The sequence below is a fragment of the Lathyrus oleraceus genome, chromosome 5, assembly GCF_024323335.1.
Source record: "Lathyrus oleraceus cultivar Zhongwan6 chromosome 5, CAAS_Psat_ZW6_1.0, whole genome shotgun sequence".
Lineage (NCBI taxonomy): Eukaryota > Viridiplantae > Streptophyta > Magnoliopsida > Fabales > Fabaceae > Lathyrus > Lathyrus oleraceus.
The window spans coordinates 608,158,597-608,180,593 of NC_066583.1; the positions used below are offsets into that span (position 1 = coordinate 608,158,597).

General features: G+C 37.9%; 2 protein-coding genes across 2 annotated transcripts; both read right to left on the reverse strand.

The window, feature by feature from the left end:
* Positions 1 to 749: 749 nt before the first annotated feature.
* LOC127082382 (uncharacterized) lies at positions 750 to 1,334 on the reverse strand. The gene is made up of 3 exons (XM_051022616.1): positions 1,269 to 1,334; positions 1,083 to 1,193; positions 750 to 974 (listed from the first exon to the last, which is right to left on the reverse strand). The coding sequence occupies exons 1-3, from the start codon at positions 1,332 to 1,334 to the stop codon at positions 750 to 752; spliced, it is 402 nt and encodes a 133-aa protein (XP_050878573.1).
* Positions 1,335 to 11,440: 10,106 nt separating this feature from the next.
* LOC127082383 (uncharacterized) lies at positions 11,441 to 18,674 on the reverse strand. Its single transcript, XM_051022617.1, has 2 exons — positions 17,622 to 18,674; positions 11,441 to 11,530 (listed from the first exon to the last, which is right to left on the reverse strand). The coding sequence occupies exons 1-2, from the start codon at positions 18,672 to 18,674 to the stop codon at positions 11,441 to 11,443; spliced, it is 1,143 nt and encodes a 380-aa protein (XP_050878574.1).
* Between the last annotated feature and the right edge of the window lie 3,323 nt (positions 18,675 to 21,997).

Sequence of the window (21,997 nt, forward strand, 5' to 3'; positions counted from 1 at the left end):
TCTAGCTCAGGAAACAACACGGTCTTATCAAAACAATGTATGTGAACATTATTGAACTCTAACCAGTTCATTCCCGGAATAACATCTAGTTGACTTAGGGGTAAGCAAATTAAGTCAACTCCAAATTTTTTACCATAAATGGATATAGGACAATTTATACAAACCAATGAAGTGGTCACTGAACCGTTGGTTGTAGTATCAATGACCATATTACCCTTAATAGAAAACACTACTAGATTTTTCTTGATAATGCAGTCATGTGATATGAATGAAAATGTCGCACTGATATCGATGATAGCAATCAAAGAGACACCATTTATGAAGCACATACCTCGAATCAATTTATTTGATCTTGAGACTTCAACACCACTAAGAGAAAATACTTTCCCCTTGGTTTGATCATTCTAACCTACACCTGGTTCTCTCTTTGGTTTCTGAAAATAGATGTTGATGTGACCCTACTCTCTACATTTGAAACAAGTTAGAGCGGTACTCTTGCACTCAGAGACACAATGACCTGGCTTTCCATGCCTAAAACATATCGGAGGAAATGGAACACCTCCCTCACTAATTCCATTCTCGGTTGCATCTTTCTGAATTCCTTTAGCACCTGGGTTTGCATACGGATTACCACGATTTTGATTAGAAAACTTTTTCTCATTCTCACTCTTATAGTGAGTAGATCTTTATCTGATGACTTCATCATAAATCCTCCACTTGTTGACCAGCACTAAGAAGCGACGAATCTCTTAGTAATCAATAAACTGTTTGATCTTCTGATGCAACGCATTCTCAAACTTCACAGACTTGGAACCTTCAACATTTACACCATTATAGTGCAGACAATATTTGGGTAGCTCCTCGAACTTGGATGCATAGTCAATCACATAAATGTTGCTCTGCTTCAGCTCCAAGAACTCGATCTCCTTATGGCTACGAACATCAGCTGGAAAATACTTGTCCAAAAACTCACTCTTTAAATTATTCCAAGTAATAGCAGTGCCAACAGCTTCCAATCTTAGGCGGGTATGATCACTCTAGTACTTAGTTTCCTCATACAACATATGAGGTTCAAACAACACCTTATAAGCATTTGTAGATGCCATGACTCTGAATATCTTCTCAATCTTCTGAATCCAAGTCTGGGCACCTTCAGGATTATACCTTCCCTTGAATGTAGGTGGGTTATTCTTCTAGAATATTCCCAACCCATGAAACTCATTAACTTCTCCATTCTGATTCTAATTAGCATGTAAAGCTTCATTAACTTGAGCCATCACATGAGCCACTGCCTCGAGAGCATCACAAATTGTACGATCATTTCTGTCATACATTTCTTCTTGCATAACTAGCCATAAACAAGTTAACCAGATGCAATATTAAAGCAAATAATGGTTACAGGGAAAACAACACCAACAGGGTTAACACACATGTCGTGCACAAGGGTACAATAAGTTCTCAACGCCTAAGGTCAAATGGACACCCAACTTTGATATACCAACTATCTAACACCCTAAACCCCAAATATAATTTATATAGTGTTGCGGAAAATATGAAGATAAACAACATGGGTGTTACATTGACAACTTTATCTTTCATATTCCAATTTAAAATTTAGTTCAAAACGCAAGTAATCAGTTCAAAAAGAAACTCAAAGACGTAGAAAAAGTATCACATTCCGATGTTACTGTGAGGGAAAAGATTCCTAGCCCTTATTTTAATGATGTCAAACCTTTCTAGTTGCTCATAACGTGTGCTTTCGAAGGTGTCATCATATCATAAAATGCATTCATCCTCCAACATGCTCAAAGTACAAGTGAAATGTGTCCATGCATATAGGAGCATCTCATTGACTTGAATAATGCACTTGATCATCGTTAGTACCTTAGGTTCATAAAAGAATGGTTCCAAATGATCAAAATACATCTAAAAAACTCATTTTTGACAGTTTAAGAACTTTGAGTTGACTCATGACTTAGAGCGGTAGAACTGTAAGTCGACTCATGACTTCGAGCGTAACACTCGGGTCTGAACAGGTCGAGTCTTTGAGTTGACTCATGACTTGAAGCATAATTATCGAGTCTGAACAGGTCGAGTCATAGGTCGACTCAACTCTGGAAAAACCCGTTTGAGTCAACTCATCCCCTGTTTGAGTCCACTCATTGCCTGTTTCATTTGAAGCATGTTGCCACGGGTCTGAATAGGTCGAGTCATAGGTCGACTCAACTCTGGAAAACCCTATTTGAGTCGACTCATCCCCTGTTTTAGTCGACTCATCGTCTGCTTCACTTGAGTAGTTTTGCCTCGGATCTGAACAGGTCGAGTGACCTGTGTGAACATGTCGAGTGGTCGTTGTTAGTACTCAATTTTCTGCTGTGTATTTTTGCAAAATTATTTTGTTATGTCTGTTACTTTGTCCATGCATCATATAAATATTCTAGAGTCTCTTCTTCAACAAATAACAAGAAAAGTGAAAGATATACACTAAAGGGCTCTTCATCTTCATTCTTCATTGCATTTCTCAACAACTACGCATAACAATTTTTGTTGATCATTGTGCATTGTTGTGGTGATAACGTCCAAATAGGATTGTGTAATCTTAGTTTGGGTAGAGGATTTGAGTGGGTTTTCTTGAATAAAACCATTGGGGTTTTGTCCTCCAAGAATTGGGGGGGGGGGGGGGGGTTTGCACTAATCTTTGCTTCATAGATTCAGCCGAGTGAAATGTTTGAAGAACGGTGGGTTCGTTCAAACAAGTAACTGTAACCGGATGATTGTGAAGGAAGGTTAGGGTTCAGGCATCTTGCGATTGAAGTCATCCGAGCTAGATTTTGGAGAACATGGAGTTCTTGCAATAAGGTAGTTATGACTGGAGGTTTCATGCAAATCCGATCGAAATTAGTCGAGCTAGAGTTTTGAAGAACATGGAGTTCTTGCAATAAGGTAGCTACAACCGGAGGTTTGTTCGGAACACTTGAAGGACTTGGTTCAACTCGAATCAAGGGGAGATAAGTGAATAGGATCTGCAACAACACTTGGGGTTGGTTGGTGGTGATCATTTCTTCTCTTGTATTAACTTTGCAACTTGATAATAAATATCTCAATTCTAGTTTTGGAATTGGGGGCAGACGTACCCTAAGCGAGGACAAAAAGAGAACTGCCTAAACAAATCTGGTGTTGTTCTCTCTTTCTCTTAACTCTTTAAATTATGCATTAATTGAGTCTTGTGTAAATTTAATAGTAAAATTAATCTCGCTTAATTGTTGTGCATAGAAGTTGTTCGATAAATTGGTGCAATCACTTTGATTGCAACTAAGTAAAATTTTGCGCATTCAATTTGAGTAAAATTGAGACTTGGTGTGAAGTGCACACCAAGTGTTTGATAAAATTAACCTCACACAAGTCTATCAATACTTTTCTTGTTCTTTTATTGTGTTAACTCATCATTAGTGGTAACTATATCAAGGATTGGAGTAATTAATTTATTGATTTAGATAGTGGTTGATTATCTATATCTTAGTTATTCCATTTGGTTTCACGCATATCCGATTTTCCATTAACGGATCGTTTAGACGATTGTGGTCTAGGGAGCTTTCGCAACCTTTGAAAACATTTTTAAAAGGCGCTAAATTTTAAATACTTATCTATTCAACCCCCCTTCTAGATAGGTACTATCGTCTAACAAGTGGTATCAGAGTGCCGATTTATCTAGTGCTTCGCATATAACTTTTTAGAAAATGAGTAACGATCCTAAAGGGGCAGACAATAGAGCGCCTATTTTTACCAATGAAAACTACAGTTATTGGAAAGATTGTATACGTATCCATATCAACTCTATTGATAGGAAGGTACAGAAAGTCATCCAAGATGGTTCTATGGAAATAACCATGACCAATATGGATGGTGTTGTTATACCTAAACCTGAAGCACAATGGAATGAAGAAGATGAGAAAAAGTATATCTATGATTGGAAAGCCAGAAATATGCTCATCGCCGCCTTAGGTGTTGATGAGTATTATAGGGTTTCCCATTGTACTAGTGCTAAAGCTATGTGGGACGCATTGCAAATTACCCATGAGGGAACCAATGATGTCAAACTAGCTAGAATCAACACTTTAACTCAAGAATTTGACATTTTTCATCTGAAGGATGGTGAAACCATTGCCGATATGCAAAAGAGATTTTCTCATCTAATCAATCGGTTAAATGGTCTTGATAGAACTACCCCTAATGATGTTGCTACTAACGAAATCTTAAGATGTCTTAACAGGGATTGGCTACCAAAGGTCACCGCAATTAAGGAAGCCAATGATCTAAGAACATTGGACATAACAAAATTATTTGGTAAGCTTCAAGAGCATGAGCAAGAGCTCATGAACTTTGAGAAACATGAGAAGAGTCAAAAGAAGGGAAAGAAGGAGAAAACTAAGGACACTGAAAGGAAGTTTTTCGCTTCAAAGGCTTCAAGATCCAAGTCATCCACAAATGATACGTATGAGAGTGAATCAAGTGATGATGATAAAGATTCGAATGAAGACACGGAGTTGTTCGTAAGGAGGTATAACCGATACCTTAGAAAGAATGGAGTTCAACATTTGGATAAAAATCTTGTCAACTATAGAAGACAATCAAAATTACTGAATCAAGAGGAAGGTAAGACAACTAAGTCAAAAGGATCATGCTATAATTACGGAAAGGTCGATCACTATAAGTCGGATTGTCCCTTGTTGAAGAAAGACAACGGAAGAGACAAACGTCACAAGAAATCGAGCAAAGCTAGAAGAGCATACATTACACGGGAGAGCGATAGTGAGTCCTCAAGCGATGATAACTCAAGTGATGAAGAAGAAAATGTCAATATTTGTCTTACGGCTCATAAAAAGAAGAAAAAGAATGTAAGTCATTCTAAGTATGATTATGTTGATAAAATGTCTTATATTGATTTGCAAAAAGCCTTTAGTACTTTACACAATGAGGTCAACGAAGCTTTTAAACGCTTAGCCTCAAATAAAAAAAATTATGTTATTTAGAAAAGAAGATTTCTGATTCCGAAAAGGAATTAGAAACTCTTAAGAAATCCATGATAGAGGCTATTAAAGGCAAAACTAAAGATGATAAGGGATTTTGGTTTAAATGGTCTGGATATGAAACTTGTCACATTTGGCAAAGAGAGGTTAGAACTCTTCAAGCTAAATTAGACAAGGCTTTACAACCTAAAGTTACCTTTTCTATTGATCAATCATATTTTAGAAGTAACATGAATAATCCTTATCAAAATTACACTTATATGGTAAAGGATCAAGTTAGCAAAAGCAACTCTCATCCAAACTTAAATTGTCTATATTGTTACAAGAGGGGACAAAATATTGCTAAATGCCGATTTAAGAGATTTTTGGTTCCTAAAGGCATTTTTCAATGGTTGCCCAAATGCAACCAAAGTTTCACTCACACTCTAGGACCCAATGAAAATTGGGTACCTCATTCCCTTGTTTAAATTGTAGGTGGAATGTCTTGAGGATACGGAGAGAACATGGGTTCTCGATAGTGGATGCTCAAGATACATGATGGGTGACATTTCCTTATCTTTTGACTTTGTGGCTAAGAAGAAAGGGTTTGTAACCTACGGTGATAATAACAAGAGAGCTATACTTGGAAAAGGTAGTGTAGGTAATGCCTCATCTACTACTATCTCAGACATCCTTTTAGTTGAAGGCCTTAAGCACAATCTCATTAATATTAACCGATTATGTGACAAAGGATATAAAGTATCGTTTCAAAATATTGCTACATGATTGAACATAATGATAAAAAGAATGATGCGCTTAAGGGCTTGAGGGTAAATAATGTATACATGCTTGACTTGAATGAAGTATCTTTGACTAGCGCTAAATGTCTTGTCTCCATGAGTGGAGACTCGTGGCTTTGGCATAGGCGATTAGCGCATGTCAACTTTGACTTGCTAAATAAAGTTATTGCAAAAGATCTAGTAGTTGGTCTTCCCAAAATCAAATTTTCAAAAAAATCACTTATGTGATGCATGCCAAATGGGAAAGCAAACAAGGATCTCTTTTAAATCTAAAAATATTATTTCCACAACGAGACCCCTTGAACTTCTCCATATGGACCTTTTTGGGCCATCTAGAATTAAAAGTCTAGGTGGAAACTACTATGTTTTGTTATAGTAGATGACTACTCTAGATTTTGTTGGACCATCTTCTTAGCAAGTAAACGTAACACTTTTTCAGCTTTTGAAAAGTTTGCCAAGATTTCTCAAAACAAATTGAACACTAGCATAGTTACTATCCGAAGTAATCATGGAGGCGAATTTGAAAACCACCTCTTTGAGGAATTTTGTGAAACAAACGGAATTGATCATAATTTTTCTGCTCCAAGAACTCCATAACAAAATGGAGTAGTGGAACGTAAAACCCGAGTTTTAGAAGAGCTTGGGAGGACTATGATCAAAGAAAATGGCCTTCCTAAATATTTTTGGGTCGATGCCATAAATACAGCTGGTTATGTATTGAATAGGATACTCATTTGTCCTATTCTAAACAAAACTCCTTATGAATTTCTAAAGGGAACGAAGCCTAATGTTTCACATCTTCATGTCTTCGGATGTAAATGCTTTGTATTAAATAATGGTAAAGAAAACCTTGGTAAATTTGACTCAAAAGCCGACGAAGGTATCTTTCTCGGATACTCTCAATCTAGTAAAGCATATAGTGTATACAACAAAAGGATACTTATCATTAAAGAATCCATGCATGTTTCCTTTGATGAACCTTATCCTAAAATTGTCGGAGAAGGTATTATTATTGATGGTGCAAGTGTTCCTTCGGAAGACATAAATAAAGATCAAGAAGAAAAGAGTGTTGAACCTCATCCAAAAAAAGCTGAGGAGGAGCCGGATCACATATCTGAAAAGAAAGAGGAGGATCATTCGATTAATAACTATGATCTTCCTTTGGAATGGAAATCTTCTAAGGATCATCCCATCGATAATATTCTAGGAGATATCTCAAAGGGAGTTACCACACGGTCAAAGGTAAGTAACTTTTGTTATCATTTCGCTTTCTTCTCTCAAATTGAGCCTAAAAACTCCAAAGACGCATTACTCGATGAACATTGGTTTTTAGCAATGCAAGAGGAACTTAATCAGTTCAAAAGAAATAAGGTGTTGGATCTTGTTCCCCCTCCATGAGACCATCTAGTAATCGGTACTAAATGAGTGTTTAGGAACAAGTTAGACGAAAACGGAGTTATAACTCGCAACAAGGCTCGCCTTGTTGCTCAAGGGTATAACCAAGAGGAAGGCATTGACTATGAGGAAACTTATGCTTCAGTCGCCCGACTCGAGGCTATACGCCTTTTGCTTGCCTATTCTTGTTCTCAAAATTTCAAATTTTTTCAAATGGATGTTAAGAGAGCTTTCCTAAACAGTTACATTAATGAAGAGGTCTATGTATCTCAACCTCCCGGTTTTGAAAACTATGAGCATCCTAACTATGTTTATAACCTTAAACGTGCTTTGTACGGTCTCAAACAAGTCTCTAAGGCATGGTATGAGCGTCTTAGCAAATTTCTACTAGAACAAGGATTCTCAAAAGGGAAGGTTGAAACAACCCTTTTTATTAAGCATCAAGGGAAACACTCTATTTTAGTTCAAGTCTATGTATATGACACTATTTTTGGATCTACGAATATAAATTTGGTCAAGGAATTCTCTAAGTTGATGTAGGGAGAATTTGAAATGAGCATGATGGGGGAGCTAAATTACTTCCTCAGACTTCAAATCAAACAACTTGAAGAAGGAACTTTTATGAGCCAAACGAAGTATTGCAATGAGTTACTCAAGCGCTTCGATATGGCAAACTCCAAAGTAATCGACACTCCAATGCCTACTGTGGTTAATATGGATCGGGATGAAAATGGTAAGGCCGTAGAGATAAAAAAAGTATAGAGGTATGATCGGTTCCCTCCTCTATCTTACCGCATCTCGAACAGATATTATGTTTAGTGTATGTATGTGTGCTAGGTATCAATCATGTCCCAAAGAATCACATTTAAAGGTCGTCAAGCGCATATTTAGATACCTCTGTGGTACTTCAAAGTATGGGCTTTGGTTTTCTAAGGGAAGTAATTTCTCTTTGGTTGGCTACTCTAATTTCGACTCTGCCGGTTGCAAATCGGATAGGAAAAGCACTAGTGGCACTTGTCATTTTCATTCAAATTCCTTAGTGAGTTGGCACAGTAAAAAGCAAGTTTCAGTTACTTTGTCAACGGGCGAGGCGGAATACGTTGCAGCCGGTAATTGTTGTGCTCAAATTTTGTGGCTCAAACAACAATTACTCGACTTCAATGTTCAACTTGAACGTGTTCCCATTTTTTGTGACAACACAAGTGCCATCAATTTAACCAAAAATCTTATACAACATTCACGCACTAAACATATTGAAATTCGGCATCACTTCCTTAGGGACCATGTCGAGAAATGTGATGTTATCTCCGAGCACGTTGATAGCAAAAATCAATTTGTCGATATTTTCACAAAACCACTTGCGATAGAGCTTTTCTTCCATATTCGTAGGGAACTTGGTGTTTTCGATATCTCTGACCGCTTTTAAATTTATATATAAAGCTTGCTCTATATCTATGCATGTCTATTCCTTGATTTATAAGTGTGGGGTATGTGAGGACACTCATTGTCTATCATCATTGGAGGTAATATCGTTCCTATCTATTTGAGCTATCCTGATCAATTATATATATATATATATATATATATATATATATATATATATATATATATATATATATATATATATATATATATATATGTGTGTGTGTGTGTGTGTGTGTGTGTGTGTGTGTGTGTGTGTGTGTTCTATGTAATGTAATACTTGATGTTCTTTTTATGGTTTGATCTAAGTTTGATCCATTTCTATGTTTGAATTATACTTGAACTTGCTTAGGTATCAAATTTAACATGCATGTTACTGTATTTAGTTATTTGTCTTAAATTTTATGCTAAACAAATGTGACAGTGTTATTTACTTATTTTATTTTGCTCCGTGCAATATTTATGCCTATAATTCTTACATTGACTTCATGTTATGTGCATGGTTGTTAATGTTTATCTGTTGCAAAGTAGTTGACTAAGTGCTTATGAATATCTTTGTTTCCCGTTGACCGTATCATTGTTTCTTTTTTATGTTGTCAAAGGGGGAGAAGAAATGGAAACACAATAGCAGATTTATAATAGCAGAATGTTTGAAGGCATAGCAGTATATAATAGCAGAATGTTTGAAGGCATGCATAAAATCAGGGGGAGGATATCTATCAAAGTACGTGATTGTGCCATAATTTGCCATCATCAAAAAGGGGGAGTATGTGAGGGCAAAGATTCCTAGTCCTTATTTTAATGATGTCAAACCTTTCTAGTTGCTCATAACGTATGCTTTGAATGGTGTCATCATATCATAAAATGCATTCATTCTCCAACATGCTCAAAGTACAAGTGAAATGTGTCCATGCATATAGGAGCATCTCATTGACTTGAATAATGAACTTGATCATTGTTAGTACCTTATGTTCATAAAAGAATGGTTTCAAATGATCAAAATACATCTCAAAAACTCATTTTTGACAGCTTAAGAACTTTGAGTTGACTCATGACTTGGAGCGGTAGAATTGTGAGTCGACTCATGACATGGAGCATAGCTTTCGGGTCTGAACAGGTCGAGTCTGTGAGTCGACTCATGACTTGGAGCTAACTCTCGGGTTTGAACAGGTCGAGTCATAGGTCGACTCAACTCTGGAAAAACCTGTTTGAGTCGACTCATCCCCTGTTTGAGTCGACTCATTTCCTGTTTCATTTGAACCATGTTGTCACGGATCTGAACAGGTCGAGTCATAGGTCGACTTAACTCTGGAAAAACCCTGTTTGAGTCGACTCATCCCATGTTTGATTCAACTCATCACCTGTTTCACTTGAGTAGTTTTGCCTCGGGTCTGAACAGGTCGAATGACATGTGTGAACAGGTCGAGTGATCGCTGTTGGTACTCAATTTTCTGTTGTATATTTTTGCAAAATTATTCTGTTATGTATGTTACTTTTTCCATGCATCATATAAATATTCTAGAGTATCTTCTTCAACAAATAACAAGAAAAGTGAAAGATATACACTAAAGTGCTCTTCATCTTCATTCTTCATTGCATTTCTCAACAACTACACATAACAATGTTTGTTGATCATTGTGCATTATTATGGTGATAACGTCCAAATAGGATTGTGTAATCTTAGTTTGGGTAGAGGCTTTGAGTGGGTTTTTATTGAATAAAACCATTGGGGTTTTGTCCTCCAAGAATTGGGGTTTTTTCACTAATCTTTGCTTCATAGATTCAGCCGAGTGAAAGGTTTGAAGAACGGTGGGTTCGTTCAAACAAGTAACGGTAACCAGAGGATTGTGAAGGAAGGTTAGGGTTCAAGCGTCTTGCGATTGAAGTCATCCAAGCTAGAATTTCGGAGAGCGTGGAGTTCTTGCAATAAGGTAGCTACAACCGGAGGTTTCACGCAGATTCGATCGAAATAAGCCGAGCTAGAGTTTTGGAGAACATGGAGTTCTTGCAATAAGGTAGCTACAACCGGAGGTTTGTTCAAAACACTTGAAGGACTTGGTTCAACTCGAATCAAGGGGAGAGAATGAATAGGATCTGTAACAACACTTGGGGTTGGTTGGTGGTGATCATTTCTTCTCTTGTATTAACTTTGCAACTTGATAATAAATATCTCAATTCTAGTTTTGGAATTGGGGGTAGACGTACCCTAAGTGAGGACGAAAGGGGAACTGCCTAAAAAAATATGGCGTTGTTCTCTCTTTCTCTTAACTCTTTAAATTCTGCATTAATTGAGTCTTGTGTGAATTTAATAGTATAATTAATCTCGCTTAATTGTTGTGCATAGAAGTTGTTTGATAAATTGGTGCAATCACTTTGATTGCAACTAAGTAAAATTCTGCACATTCAATTTGAGTGAAATTGAGACTTGGTGTGAAGTGCACACCAAGTGTTTGATAAAATTAACCTCACACAAGTCTATCAATATTTTACTTGTTCTCTTATTGTGCTAACTCATCATTAGTGGTAACTATATCAAGGATTAGAGTAATTAATTGATTGATTTAGATAGTGGTTGATTATCTCTATCTTAGTTATTCCATTTGGTTTCACACATATCTGATCTTTCCATTAACGGATCGTTTAGATGATTGTGGTCTAGGGAGCTTTCGCAACCTTTGAAAACATTTTTAAAAAGCGCTAAATTTTAAATACTGATCTATTCAACCCCCCTTCTAGATTGGTGCTATCGTCTAACAGTTACAATATTAGAGCAAAAATGGAATGAATACTACAAAGCTGACAAAAGGTACAATGACATTAAGTAGAAATAAAACTACTAAAGAGGCCAATTACGTCATCCTCTGCAAACACATACTTATCACTCCTTAGTCTCAACCTGAGAATCACCTGTATAAGGTACAGAATTATAAACATAAAGACAAGAAAGGGGTGAGAATATATTCCACAATTTAAATAGTGTATAAACAGCAAGGATAGTTAATATCAAACATATTCGGTCAACACAGATTTACGATATACAAAATCATTATGTAATGCATAATTCTTCTACTCCCCTGCATGTGGTACAATCCTACGACATTTGGCCAAAGTCCTACGATACTGGACCAAAGCCCTGGATATCAGAGTTATTTTACTGAGTGATCTTCAACATTATACTGAAGTCCAATAACCCTTGACGGAAATTACCCTTGAAAGGCCATCCCTTCTTCGCTGACACTCGCCATAAGGGAGTGGTGCTTGGTGCCTAGCGCTTACGGTCTGACCGTCGGGCTCGTTGACGACCGTCATCAAGAGATGGTGCATCTTCTTCCCCAACACAATGACTGTCTGACTGTCATCTAGGATGATGCCCATCAACGCTGCAGAATTGCATTTTCTACATTCCGGCCATGGAAATAGCATCCAAAACTCGATTTTCTTCAATTCTTCATCAGATTAAACACCAGAATTTGATTTATATAAATCAACAACAATTTATCACATCAAGAACACTGATGTAACATATATCACATCAATTTTAATGCTTTCTTCATCAAAGCATAATTTCCCCGCTATCCCTTAAGCTTAACACCATTATAAAATAAAGGAGTTGTTGGAAGGGGTTCCCCGCTTATCCCTTAAGCTTAACACCATTATGAAATAATCTACCAAATTAAGCCGAAATCTTCAAGCTCTTGGTGATGCAAGTTCTTGAGAATTCATCTCCTATGGTTTTCTCAAACTTTCTCCTTGTTTTTGCTCTACTTATACGTTCTAACCTTCCCTCACCCTTTAATAAAATTAGTTCTTTATTTTATTTTTAATTATTCACACTAATTCCCTTATTTTCTTCATTCTAGTTATTTAGCACAATATCTCTAAATAATTAAATTTCTCCTTATTTCTATTTTTTTATTTTAATAATATACTTATACTTTATTAAATTAAACCCTTAATAATAACACAAATTAAATCACAAGGCACATTAAAAATTCAATTAAAATTCTAATAAAATTCCAATTATTTTAATAAAAAGTTTAGGGTGTTACATTAAACTATGGAACCATTTACGAATTTATGACTAATCTCAATAACCAAAATAAAACTTTTTTCAATAAAGCTTAATAAACCAATGGTGGAGATTTTATAACAGGTTTATCTTAAGAATCAAACTCATTCTCATAAAGGTATCGCAACCTTAAGAATATAAACGACCAACACGACCACTTACAAAAAAAATCTTTCTCACAAGTAGAGTTTCACTTAGTAGCACTAAGGTAATTTAAAGTGAATATAAATATTTTCTAAAGATATGGAGAGAGATAAATTTTAAAGAAAAATGAAAAAATTAGAAAGTGGCATGGTTTGAAGTGTGGGTGTGCCTCTCTTAAATATCTAATTGATTGGCAAAACATTCCAATCAATTAGACAACTCAAATATAGTCAATTGACATTCTCAAATAGTAAGGTTGCGATATAGAGTCCTTACAAGTTATTAATGTATTGTCCTTATTAATTTTGTAATCGATTGACACTCTTCTAATAGATTATCAAAGTGCTCCAATTGATTGGCTGGTTAGAAAAGTTTTGCCAAACAATTGACACATCTTTCCAATCGATTATATAGTTAAAAATACTTTGACAAAAAACTTTGGACAACTTTTTAATCATTTAGTTTCGGCTTAGAAAATCATTTTCAGTGTGTGTGATTTTTCTTAGTAATCTTAATCTACTACTTTACTTTTACAATACTCAATTCACTCAGACAAACCGACAAACATGACCTGGCGAGCTTTCACACCTTTCTCCAAACAACTTCAATACTTTTGATATATAGTTTATATTTGTACGGACACTTTGATCATGAGTCCCTTTGATGATGATTCATAAGATACTTTCTTCGGTTATACTATCATAATTAAGGTTGAAAGATATTGATATGCATTATCATCATCAAAACTTCAGATGTGGATCTTCATCACCTGCAAGCACATAGGTCCATATCATTAAAGTTGGACGTATTCCAACGCATCCTTATAACAATCAGTATTAGGCTTCGCCAAATTCTTCCATGGAGCATAATGAAACTCTCTTCTTGATAGATACCAATAAGGTCCAAATTGCATTCAATAAATGATACCCACCTATTATAAATAGAAAATTTCACACAAAAAACATTAGATACCCTAATGTACCACTAGTCTTCCTTAACACTCAATCTTTAGAGATGAAGGCCCACAACAATGGAAAAATACTAAGGATGAAGATGATGAACAATGCGAAAGGAATCTCACAAACACTCTAATCTACAAGGTGTTAGTGAAGTAATTAGATATAGGTGAATGAAGAACACACACATAAGGTTCTCTCAAATTTTTGGGTAAATAGGTCTTGGATCTTGATGTATATCATGAGCTTAATCAACCATGAAATCACTACAAGATTGATCAACTCACATTCTCTAATTTCTTCAACGATAAATTACACAAGAACAATGTGCAACACAAATAAGTGAATTTGACATGAATTAACATTCAAGAAGTTGTTCTAGAAAAAAATAAAAAGGGTGAAGGTCCTAGGAATAGACAAGCTAAAGAAGAGAAGATAAATTGATATTTTTTCTCTATGAGTTTCACCCATATAGTTTCACACAAGAAATAAACTATTTAAATCTAAGATGGAAAATTGGATTTGTGAGCGATGATCCGAGTCAAGAAGAAACCATAATTCGAGTCACAAGGTGTTGTGATTCGAGTCAAGTTAAATTCATGATTCGAGTCAATTTATGATGGGAAATTAAGACACGATAATAGACCAATATGCAGCGGATATAAAATTCCCTAGACTTGTAGGAACCTTGAGGTTCAACAACAAATATAAGCTGGCAAATAGAACAAATAAAGATACAAAAGAACACTGATATGTTTAACGTGGAAAACCCCTCAATATGAGAGTAAATATTACGAGTCGTCCAGACCAAAGAAATAACTCCACTATAATTAATTAAGGGTACAAGTGAGTCTTTGAGTGATTCACAAACTAGTGTTACCAACCGTAAATCACAAATAAAACTATCTTACAAATAAGAATCAAAAAGCTGAAAGATTTCTCAAATCCGTAGCTTCAGTGTGAAGAAAATAACTCTCACCTCAGATGTTGTTTTGAAATTATGAACAGTAAAAAGTTAGATATATGTGATATGCACCTACCCTCCAAATTTGAGCTTGCTCTAATGGTTAACTAGTTGGGAATTATTGATTTAGTGAGTCTGGTTGCAGAAAAACGGTAATGAGTTTCTCTCCTCTTTTACCTCTTTTGAATCCATATTTTCACTTTATCTCTCTCAACCCTAAATTGATCCTGAAATTCTAGTTATCAGACTTTGGATGTCACACTGGTTGTTATGACATCCAATTCTGCACAGACAGGGATTATACAAAACTTAACAGTAAGTGCAGTAAATAACACAAGTAATTGTTCACCCAGTTCAGTCCAACATGACCTACATCTGGGGGCTACCAAGCCAGGGAGGAAATCCACTATTAGTAGTATCAATTCAAAGCTAAACTCACCCGTTTACAACTTATCACTTAATCCCTACCCAATGCAATTTCAATCTTAACCTAAGATCAGAGTTCCTACTCACCCCCCCTCAATCACCTCAGTGATATTAAAGACACTTTGAAGTCACACTTCAAACACAACTCTTGATTATGCTTCACAGCTTAAATCAAGATACACAGCACTCACGCTTAAAAGCTTTGAGTGACACAACACTTACAACTCAATGAACACCCTATGCCAAAGCTATCATCTACTTGATAATGGCTTGGCTTACAAGATACGTCTAATACTAGACTCACAAAAATACAGCAGTGAAGTATGATGGACACACAAAATCTTCACGCCTCAAAATCCCCGAAACTGAATGAAGGAACGCCTTCCTTTTTATATTGCAGCACCTGGGCTTTTGCACCTGTATTCTCCTGAATTTAAGGTCACTCAAGTTCCCATAAATTCAACATTTAGGTTACTAACAAATAGGCTATTTGTTAGGTTCATTGAATGTAGCTTGGTTGTTGATTTCCTGGATTTTCTCTCAGCTGTTGAATCCCTGAAGAATAGCCTGAGAAAAAGCTGAAACAGAAAACTGAACAACCTACAATTTAGCATATGCTGTCAGGCATGAATGTCACGACATTCAGCTTGACATCAAGGTCCATATGCTGAGTCTGTTTTTCCAGAAAACAGACTGTACAATTTTGCTGACCTGTACATGATCAATATGACCATACTACAGTAACAGCTTACATTAATAAATGTCAAAGTGTCCAACTTAACATTTACACATTTGGCCTTAAGTTAGTTCTGTTATTCTCTTGAAGAACAAACTAAGTTACATGCTGAAGTATAATAGAACACCACTCTGTCTAATCTTCAGCAGCTGCTTTCAATGATGAATGTCATAACATCCAGTTTGACATTCAGTCAGTAGGCCTTATGCCAGGTCTGGTTCTTCCTTGATAACCAGACTGCAAGTAAATACTAAGTTCTAACAGAACTCCTGCTGTTCTATTCCTTAGTATCTGTTAACAGGTATGAGTGTCACAACATCCAGTTTGACATTCAATAAATCCTGTGTTAGCTAGTCCTGCAGTAACTACAATGTAGTCACACATACATGTTATGACATCAGTAAAGACATTAGTGTTTTACCATATAATGCAGCCAATTAAACACCTACAAACTCCCCCTTTGGCAAATTTTTGGCTAAAACACTTTGATCCCCATAACAGAGTTCATAGCAGCGGAATCACACACCTAGCAGGAAAAAATACTAGCTAATACACTCATAGTGGCAGCACACTCACACACATGGAAGTTAAATAAAAACTTCATATAGCAGCACAAAAACAGAAGTTAAATATAAACTTCAACACACAGCTGCTGCAGGGGAGGGAAGTTAAATAAAAACTTCACACATATGACATCATGCATACAGAGGCACACAACAACATACACACAGAAGGTAAATGCACACTTCATCACACATCAGCTGCAGTAGAGGAAAACTTCAATCTGTCATGAATGAGAACCTGTTTTAACAAAGTTTAACAAAGTAAACTTCTGTTGTCCTGGGGTATCAACTTGTCACTCCCCCTTTTTGTCAAAAATGTTGCCAAAGCAACACTTTAAGTTACAGATCCACAATTAGTAATAAGAATTACACAAAAGACAGAAAACACAAAAGAAATATTTAATCCTGAGCCTCATCATCAGCCTCCTCTTCAGAGTTGGCCTCCTCCTCCTCCTCAGAGCTTTGCCTGTCAGGTCCATCTGTGTCTTCAACAGCAGTCTCTAGTTGCAAGATGAGCTTTTCCAGTGCATGCTTTCTAGCCTCCAGCTCTTTGCAGGTCTCTTTGAGAACTGCAATAACATCAGCCTTGTCTGGTTGGTTGCCAGCTTTGGATGTTTCTCCCGATGTCAAGACAATGTCAGGGACATGCTTGCCCAGGAACAGTTTGTAGCTGAAAGCCAATGGACTCTCTCTTCTTTTCACGAAGTCATGTTCTGTCAGGATGTGTGGAAATTGGTTCAGCACAATTCCACATATGATAGATGGAAAGGCAATGGGTCCCTTCACGCTAAAGCTCCCTGCATGTTTCATTGTCTGATCAAATATGTAAGAACCATAGTCCACCTTTGTCTTGGTTCCCACTGCATAGATGAACTACCCTAACGCCACAGACACAGTTGACTTGTGATTAGTGGGTATCCAGTTTGCTGCTCCCACTTTGTGTAGCATTGCATACTTTACACTTAGTTGGCTGGCCACCAGCTTCCCTTTGAGAGGCCATTTTCGGACTTGCTTGGCTGTGATGACTTGACAGACTGTATTGTCAGTCACTTCAAGCTCTGGTTGCTCTTCATCCGCTCTTCCCAGATACTGATTTATCACAGAAGGGGAAAAGGTCACACACTTCCCACGCACATAGACCTTTCTAAACTCTGTGGATTTACCATCAGCACACTCCTCTGACAGATTTACAATGAACTCTTTCACTAAGGTCTCATAGCACTTAGGGAGTTGAGACACAGTTCTCATCAATCCTGCCTCTTTGATGAGATCCACAATCTCCTTACAGTCCAGTGTATTCTGTGCCAGTTCTCTCTCCAGGGCCAGCCTCTTGTGGTAGACATACTTCCATCTGTTAACACTGGAGGGAAAGTGGAAGGACACATTGTCAATCGGGACTTCTGGGACACTAGCAGCCAACTTGCTTGAAGAGGGCTTCTTCCTGGACATGGAAGTTGTGACATCACATGGGACATCAGATTCTGACTCTACCACCACTGCCTTGGTCTTCAACTTCTTGGGCACCTCTTTGCTCCAAGATTTGGCAGGTCCATAGCCTTTCCTTTTGCGAGTACTCTCTGTCCTTGGTTGTCTATGAGGATTTGTTTCACCAACTTCCTTGGAGGGGTACTTCTGCTCCACAACCTTTTTCTCCCTTCTAGACCTAACTCTCTTGGCTATCCTAGGGACAACGGTAGCCAGAAGTTCATTGTCTGAGAGCTCTTCCACGTTAATCGTTTCAGCCCTAGGGTTGTCCTCAACACCTTGAGTAACATTGGCCTTCTCACCTCTCACTTTGCCTAAGGGTTTTTCAATCTTTGATCCCTCATGAGCATCTGGTTGCTCAACATTGTCAGTGACATTTTTTCTCAACACTACAGCTTTATCTTGACATGCAGCAATATCAGGAATGATTGTGTTCAAGGGAACAGAAACCCCAGGAACATTTCTATTGCCAGATAGTATCTGAGTGACGATAGTTGCAATGGAGTTATGTACATACCTTGACCCTTCCCTTGTGTGTTCATCAAGAGCGATTTCTGATGAAAACCCGGTGACCGTTTCCTTAGGTCTTCTTGCATGGGACGAAGTTGCTGCGTCAACAACTGGATCCTCCCGGGTAGGGTGGTAAGACTCGGTGCTGAGAGAATCAGACATGGTGGTGTACGAGGAGGTATCGGATTGACGAGCCATGCTGAAAATCTGAGAGGGAAGATGAATCGTTTCTTTGGACGAGGGTTTGCACGAGTGGAGAATGAAACGACTGAATGTGAAACGCTTTATGCAAGAGTAAGGTCTATTAGATTTTGACCACTCAGCGCTCACTATTTGTTTAATAATTTGACTTATTAAACAGTAGCTAACTAACTTCATTAGTTGCTATAACTTTTCAGACGCACGCATTCCCTTTTTGCCCTTACTATTTTCACACATAGTAGTGTACAATGTCATGACATTCCGGGTGACATTGTACTCTGTCTGCACCAGGTTCCTCCAAACTAGAGATGACCACTTGCCACCACAAGCTAGGTACTGAGTTTCTGCCGACGTCAATAACACACACCTCTGTCTATCCCTTGCTGTCATCTCAGTTGTATGATGACCAATGGGAACCACGGGCTCATTACTTTTGAGCAGACACTTTCCATAGTCTGTCTTTTTATCTAAAGACAGATATGAGACTCTTCTCATAGCTCCCTTGGAAATGCTCTTCTTCACTCCTTTTACCTGAAGGGGATCAAGTCTTCCATGTCCCAGCTTCCCTTCCCGATCTCCCTTGGCCAAAGGACAGTTGGGAATGTTGATAGAGTCTTTAGATTTCCATAGATAGCAATTATCTTTGGATTTATCTCCTCTCATCACTTCTTGATTGCACCCATTCAACACCACACATCCTCCCTTGGTAAATTCCACCTTGTATCCTTGGTCACACAGCTGGCTTATGCTTATGAGGTTCACAGTTAGTCCTTTTACTAACAATACATCACTCAATTTTGGAGTTTCTGGACAATCCAGCTTCCCAACACCCATGACTTCTCTTTTAGTTCCATCACCTAATGTCACAGACTTGGTGTTAGAGGGATGTAGATTCACCACTAGGTTGTTCATCCCAGTCATATGCCTTGAGCAGCCACTATCAAGGTACCAATCTTGTCTGATATGTCCCCTTGGAGAAGTGTGAGCAAGGTTAGCAACACACTGTTGATTCTCAGGCGAGAAGTGAATCTTAGATGCCAGCTGCTTAGGATTGACCTGAGGTGTCTGCTTAGCCGCCTATGTTAGTTTCTTAATGGGGACATTATGCGTGGACACCTTTTTCTTAGGCCTACCTTGAGGGGTCTGGTTTGGGTAACCATGCAGCCTATAGCAGAATGGTTTTATGTGACCGAATCTACCACAGTAATGACATTTCCATCTCTTGAATTTCTTCTTCTGATGATTGTTCATTCTGGTTCCTCGATGTTGTGACTTTGGATGTGACTTCCCTTTGGATTTCTGAACTTTAGCCTTTGGGCGTTTGCGTTCAGCTGAGGATCTTTTCCGAAAGCCTAAACCAGATGTGGTTCCAGACTTCTGTCCTGTCTTCAGGATTTCTTCCAAGGTGTCAGATCCCTTATTCAACATTTTAATGGATTTGGTCATTTGGTCTAGCTTAGAGATCAGCAAAGAAATCTCACCCTTCAGACCCTCTATGACTTTCAGCTGCTCGAGTTTCTCAGCTTCTAGCTCTTTGATGAGTTTCTTATGCTTTTCTCCTTGGATGCAAACTTCTGCACTTTTAACACATAATTCTTTATATGAGACAGCAAGCTCATCCAAGGTGAGTTCATCTCCACTTGAGTTATCCTCTGAGGAACAAACACTGGTCAGAGCAGTGACATGTTTAGCTGATTCTCCTTCAGATTCACTCTCAGTGTCTTCTTCTGACCAGGTGACAGATAGCCCTTTCCTTTGCCTCATGAGAAGGGTAGGGCAATCAGCCTTAGTATGACCATATCCTTCACATCCATGGCACTGGATTCCCTTGCCTTGGTTGGCCTTTTCTTCATAAGTTGATCTTTTATTTATGTCAGACGGGACGTTCTTGACATTAGTTCTACCCTGTTGATCAAATTTCTTTATGAGCTTGTTGAACTGTCTCCCAAGCATGGCTAAGGCTTCTGATAAACTTTCATCACCTCTAGTACATCCTGCTTCTGACTCCTCTTCAGCGTTAGATACAAAAGCATACTCACCTAAGCCCATTTCAAAGGTTTGGAGGGAACCAATGAGCTCATCCACCTTCATGTTGCATATGTCCTGCGCCTCCTCTATGGCTGTGACCTTCATAGCAAATCTCTTAGGCAAGGACCTGAGAATCTTTCTTACAAGTTTCTCTTCAGCCATTTTCTCACCTAGTCCACCAGAGGTGTTTGCAATTTCAAGAATATTCATGTGAAAGTCATGAATAGTCTCATCCTCTTTCATCCTCAGATTTTCAAACTTGGTGGTCAGCATCTGAAGTTTGGACATCTTCACCTTGGAGGTACCTTCATGAGTTACCTTGAGGGTATCCCAAACTTCCTTAGCTAGTCCACAGTGGTGTACCAGCCTGAAGATGTTCTTGCTGATTCCATTGAACAATGCATTCAAGGCCTTGGAATTTCCAAGAGCTAACGCCTCTTGCTCCTTGTCCCACTCTTCTTCAGGAATCTGCACACTGACTCCATCTTCACCTGTCCTCATTGGATGTTCCCATCCTTTGTTGACAGCTCTCCAGACTTTGCTGTCTAGAGACCTTAAGAAGGCTATCATACGAGGCTTCGAGTCATCAAAATTAGATTCATCCAACATGGGTGGTCTGTTTGAGTGTCCTAAATCCTTGTCCATGGTACTAGAAAGTAACTTCCCTAGATCTCACCCAGAAATTCACAGGCAGGGTGCCTGCTCTGATGCCAATTGAAATGCTAGTTATCAGACTTTGGATGTCACACTGGTTGTTATGACATCCAATACAGTAAGTGCAGTAAATAACACAAGTAATTGTTCACCCAGTTCAGTCCAACATGACCTACATCTGGGGGCTACCAAGCCAGGGAGGAAATCCACTATTAGTAGTATCAATTCAAAGCTAAACTCACCCGTTTACAACTTATCACTTAATCCCTACCCAATGCAATTTCAATCTTAACCTAAGATCAGAGTTCCTACTCACTCTCCCTCAATCACCTCAGTGATATTAAAGACACTTTGAAGTCAAACTTCAAACACAACTCTTGATTATGCTTCACAGCTTAAATCAAGATACACAGCACTCACGCTTAAAAGCTTTGAGTGACACAACACTTACAACTCAATGAACACCCTATGCCAAAGCTATCATCTACTTGATAATGGCTTGGCTTACAAGATACGTCTAATACTAGACTCACAAAAATACAACAGTGAAGTATGATGGACACACAAAATCTTCACGCCTCAAAATCCCCGAAACTGAATGAAGGAATGCCTTCCTTTTTATATTGCAGCACCTGGGC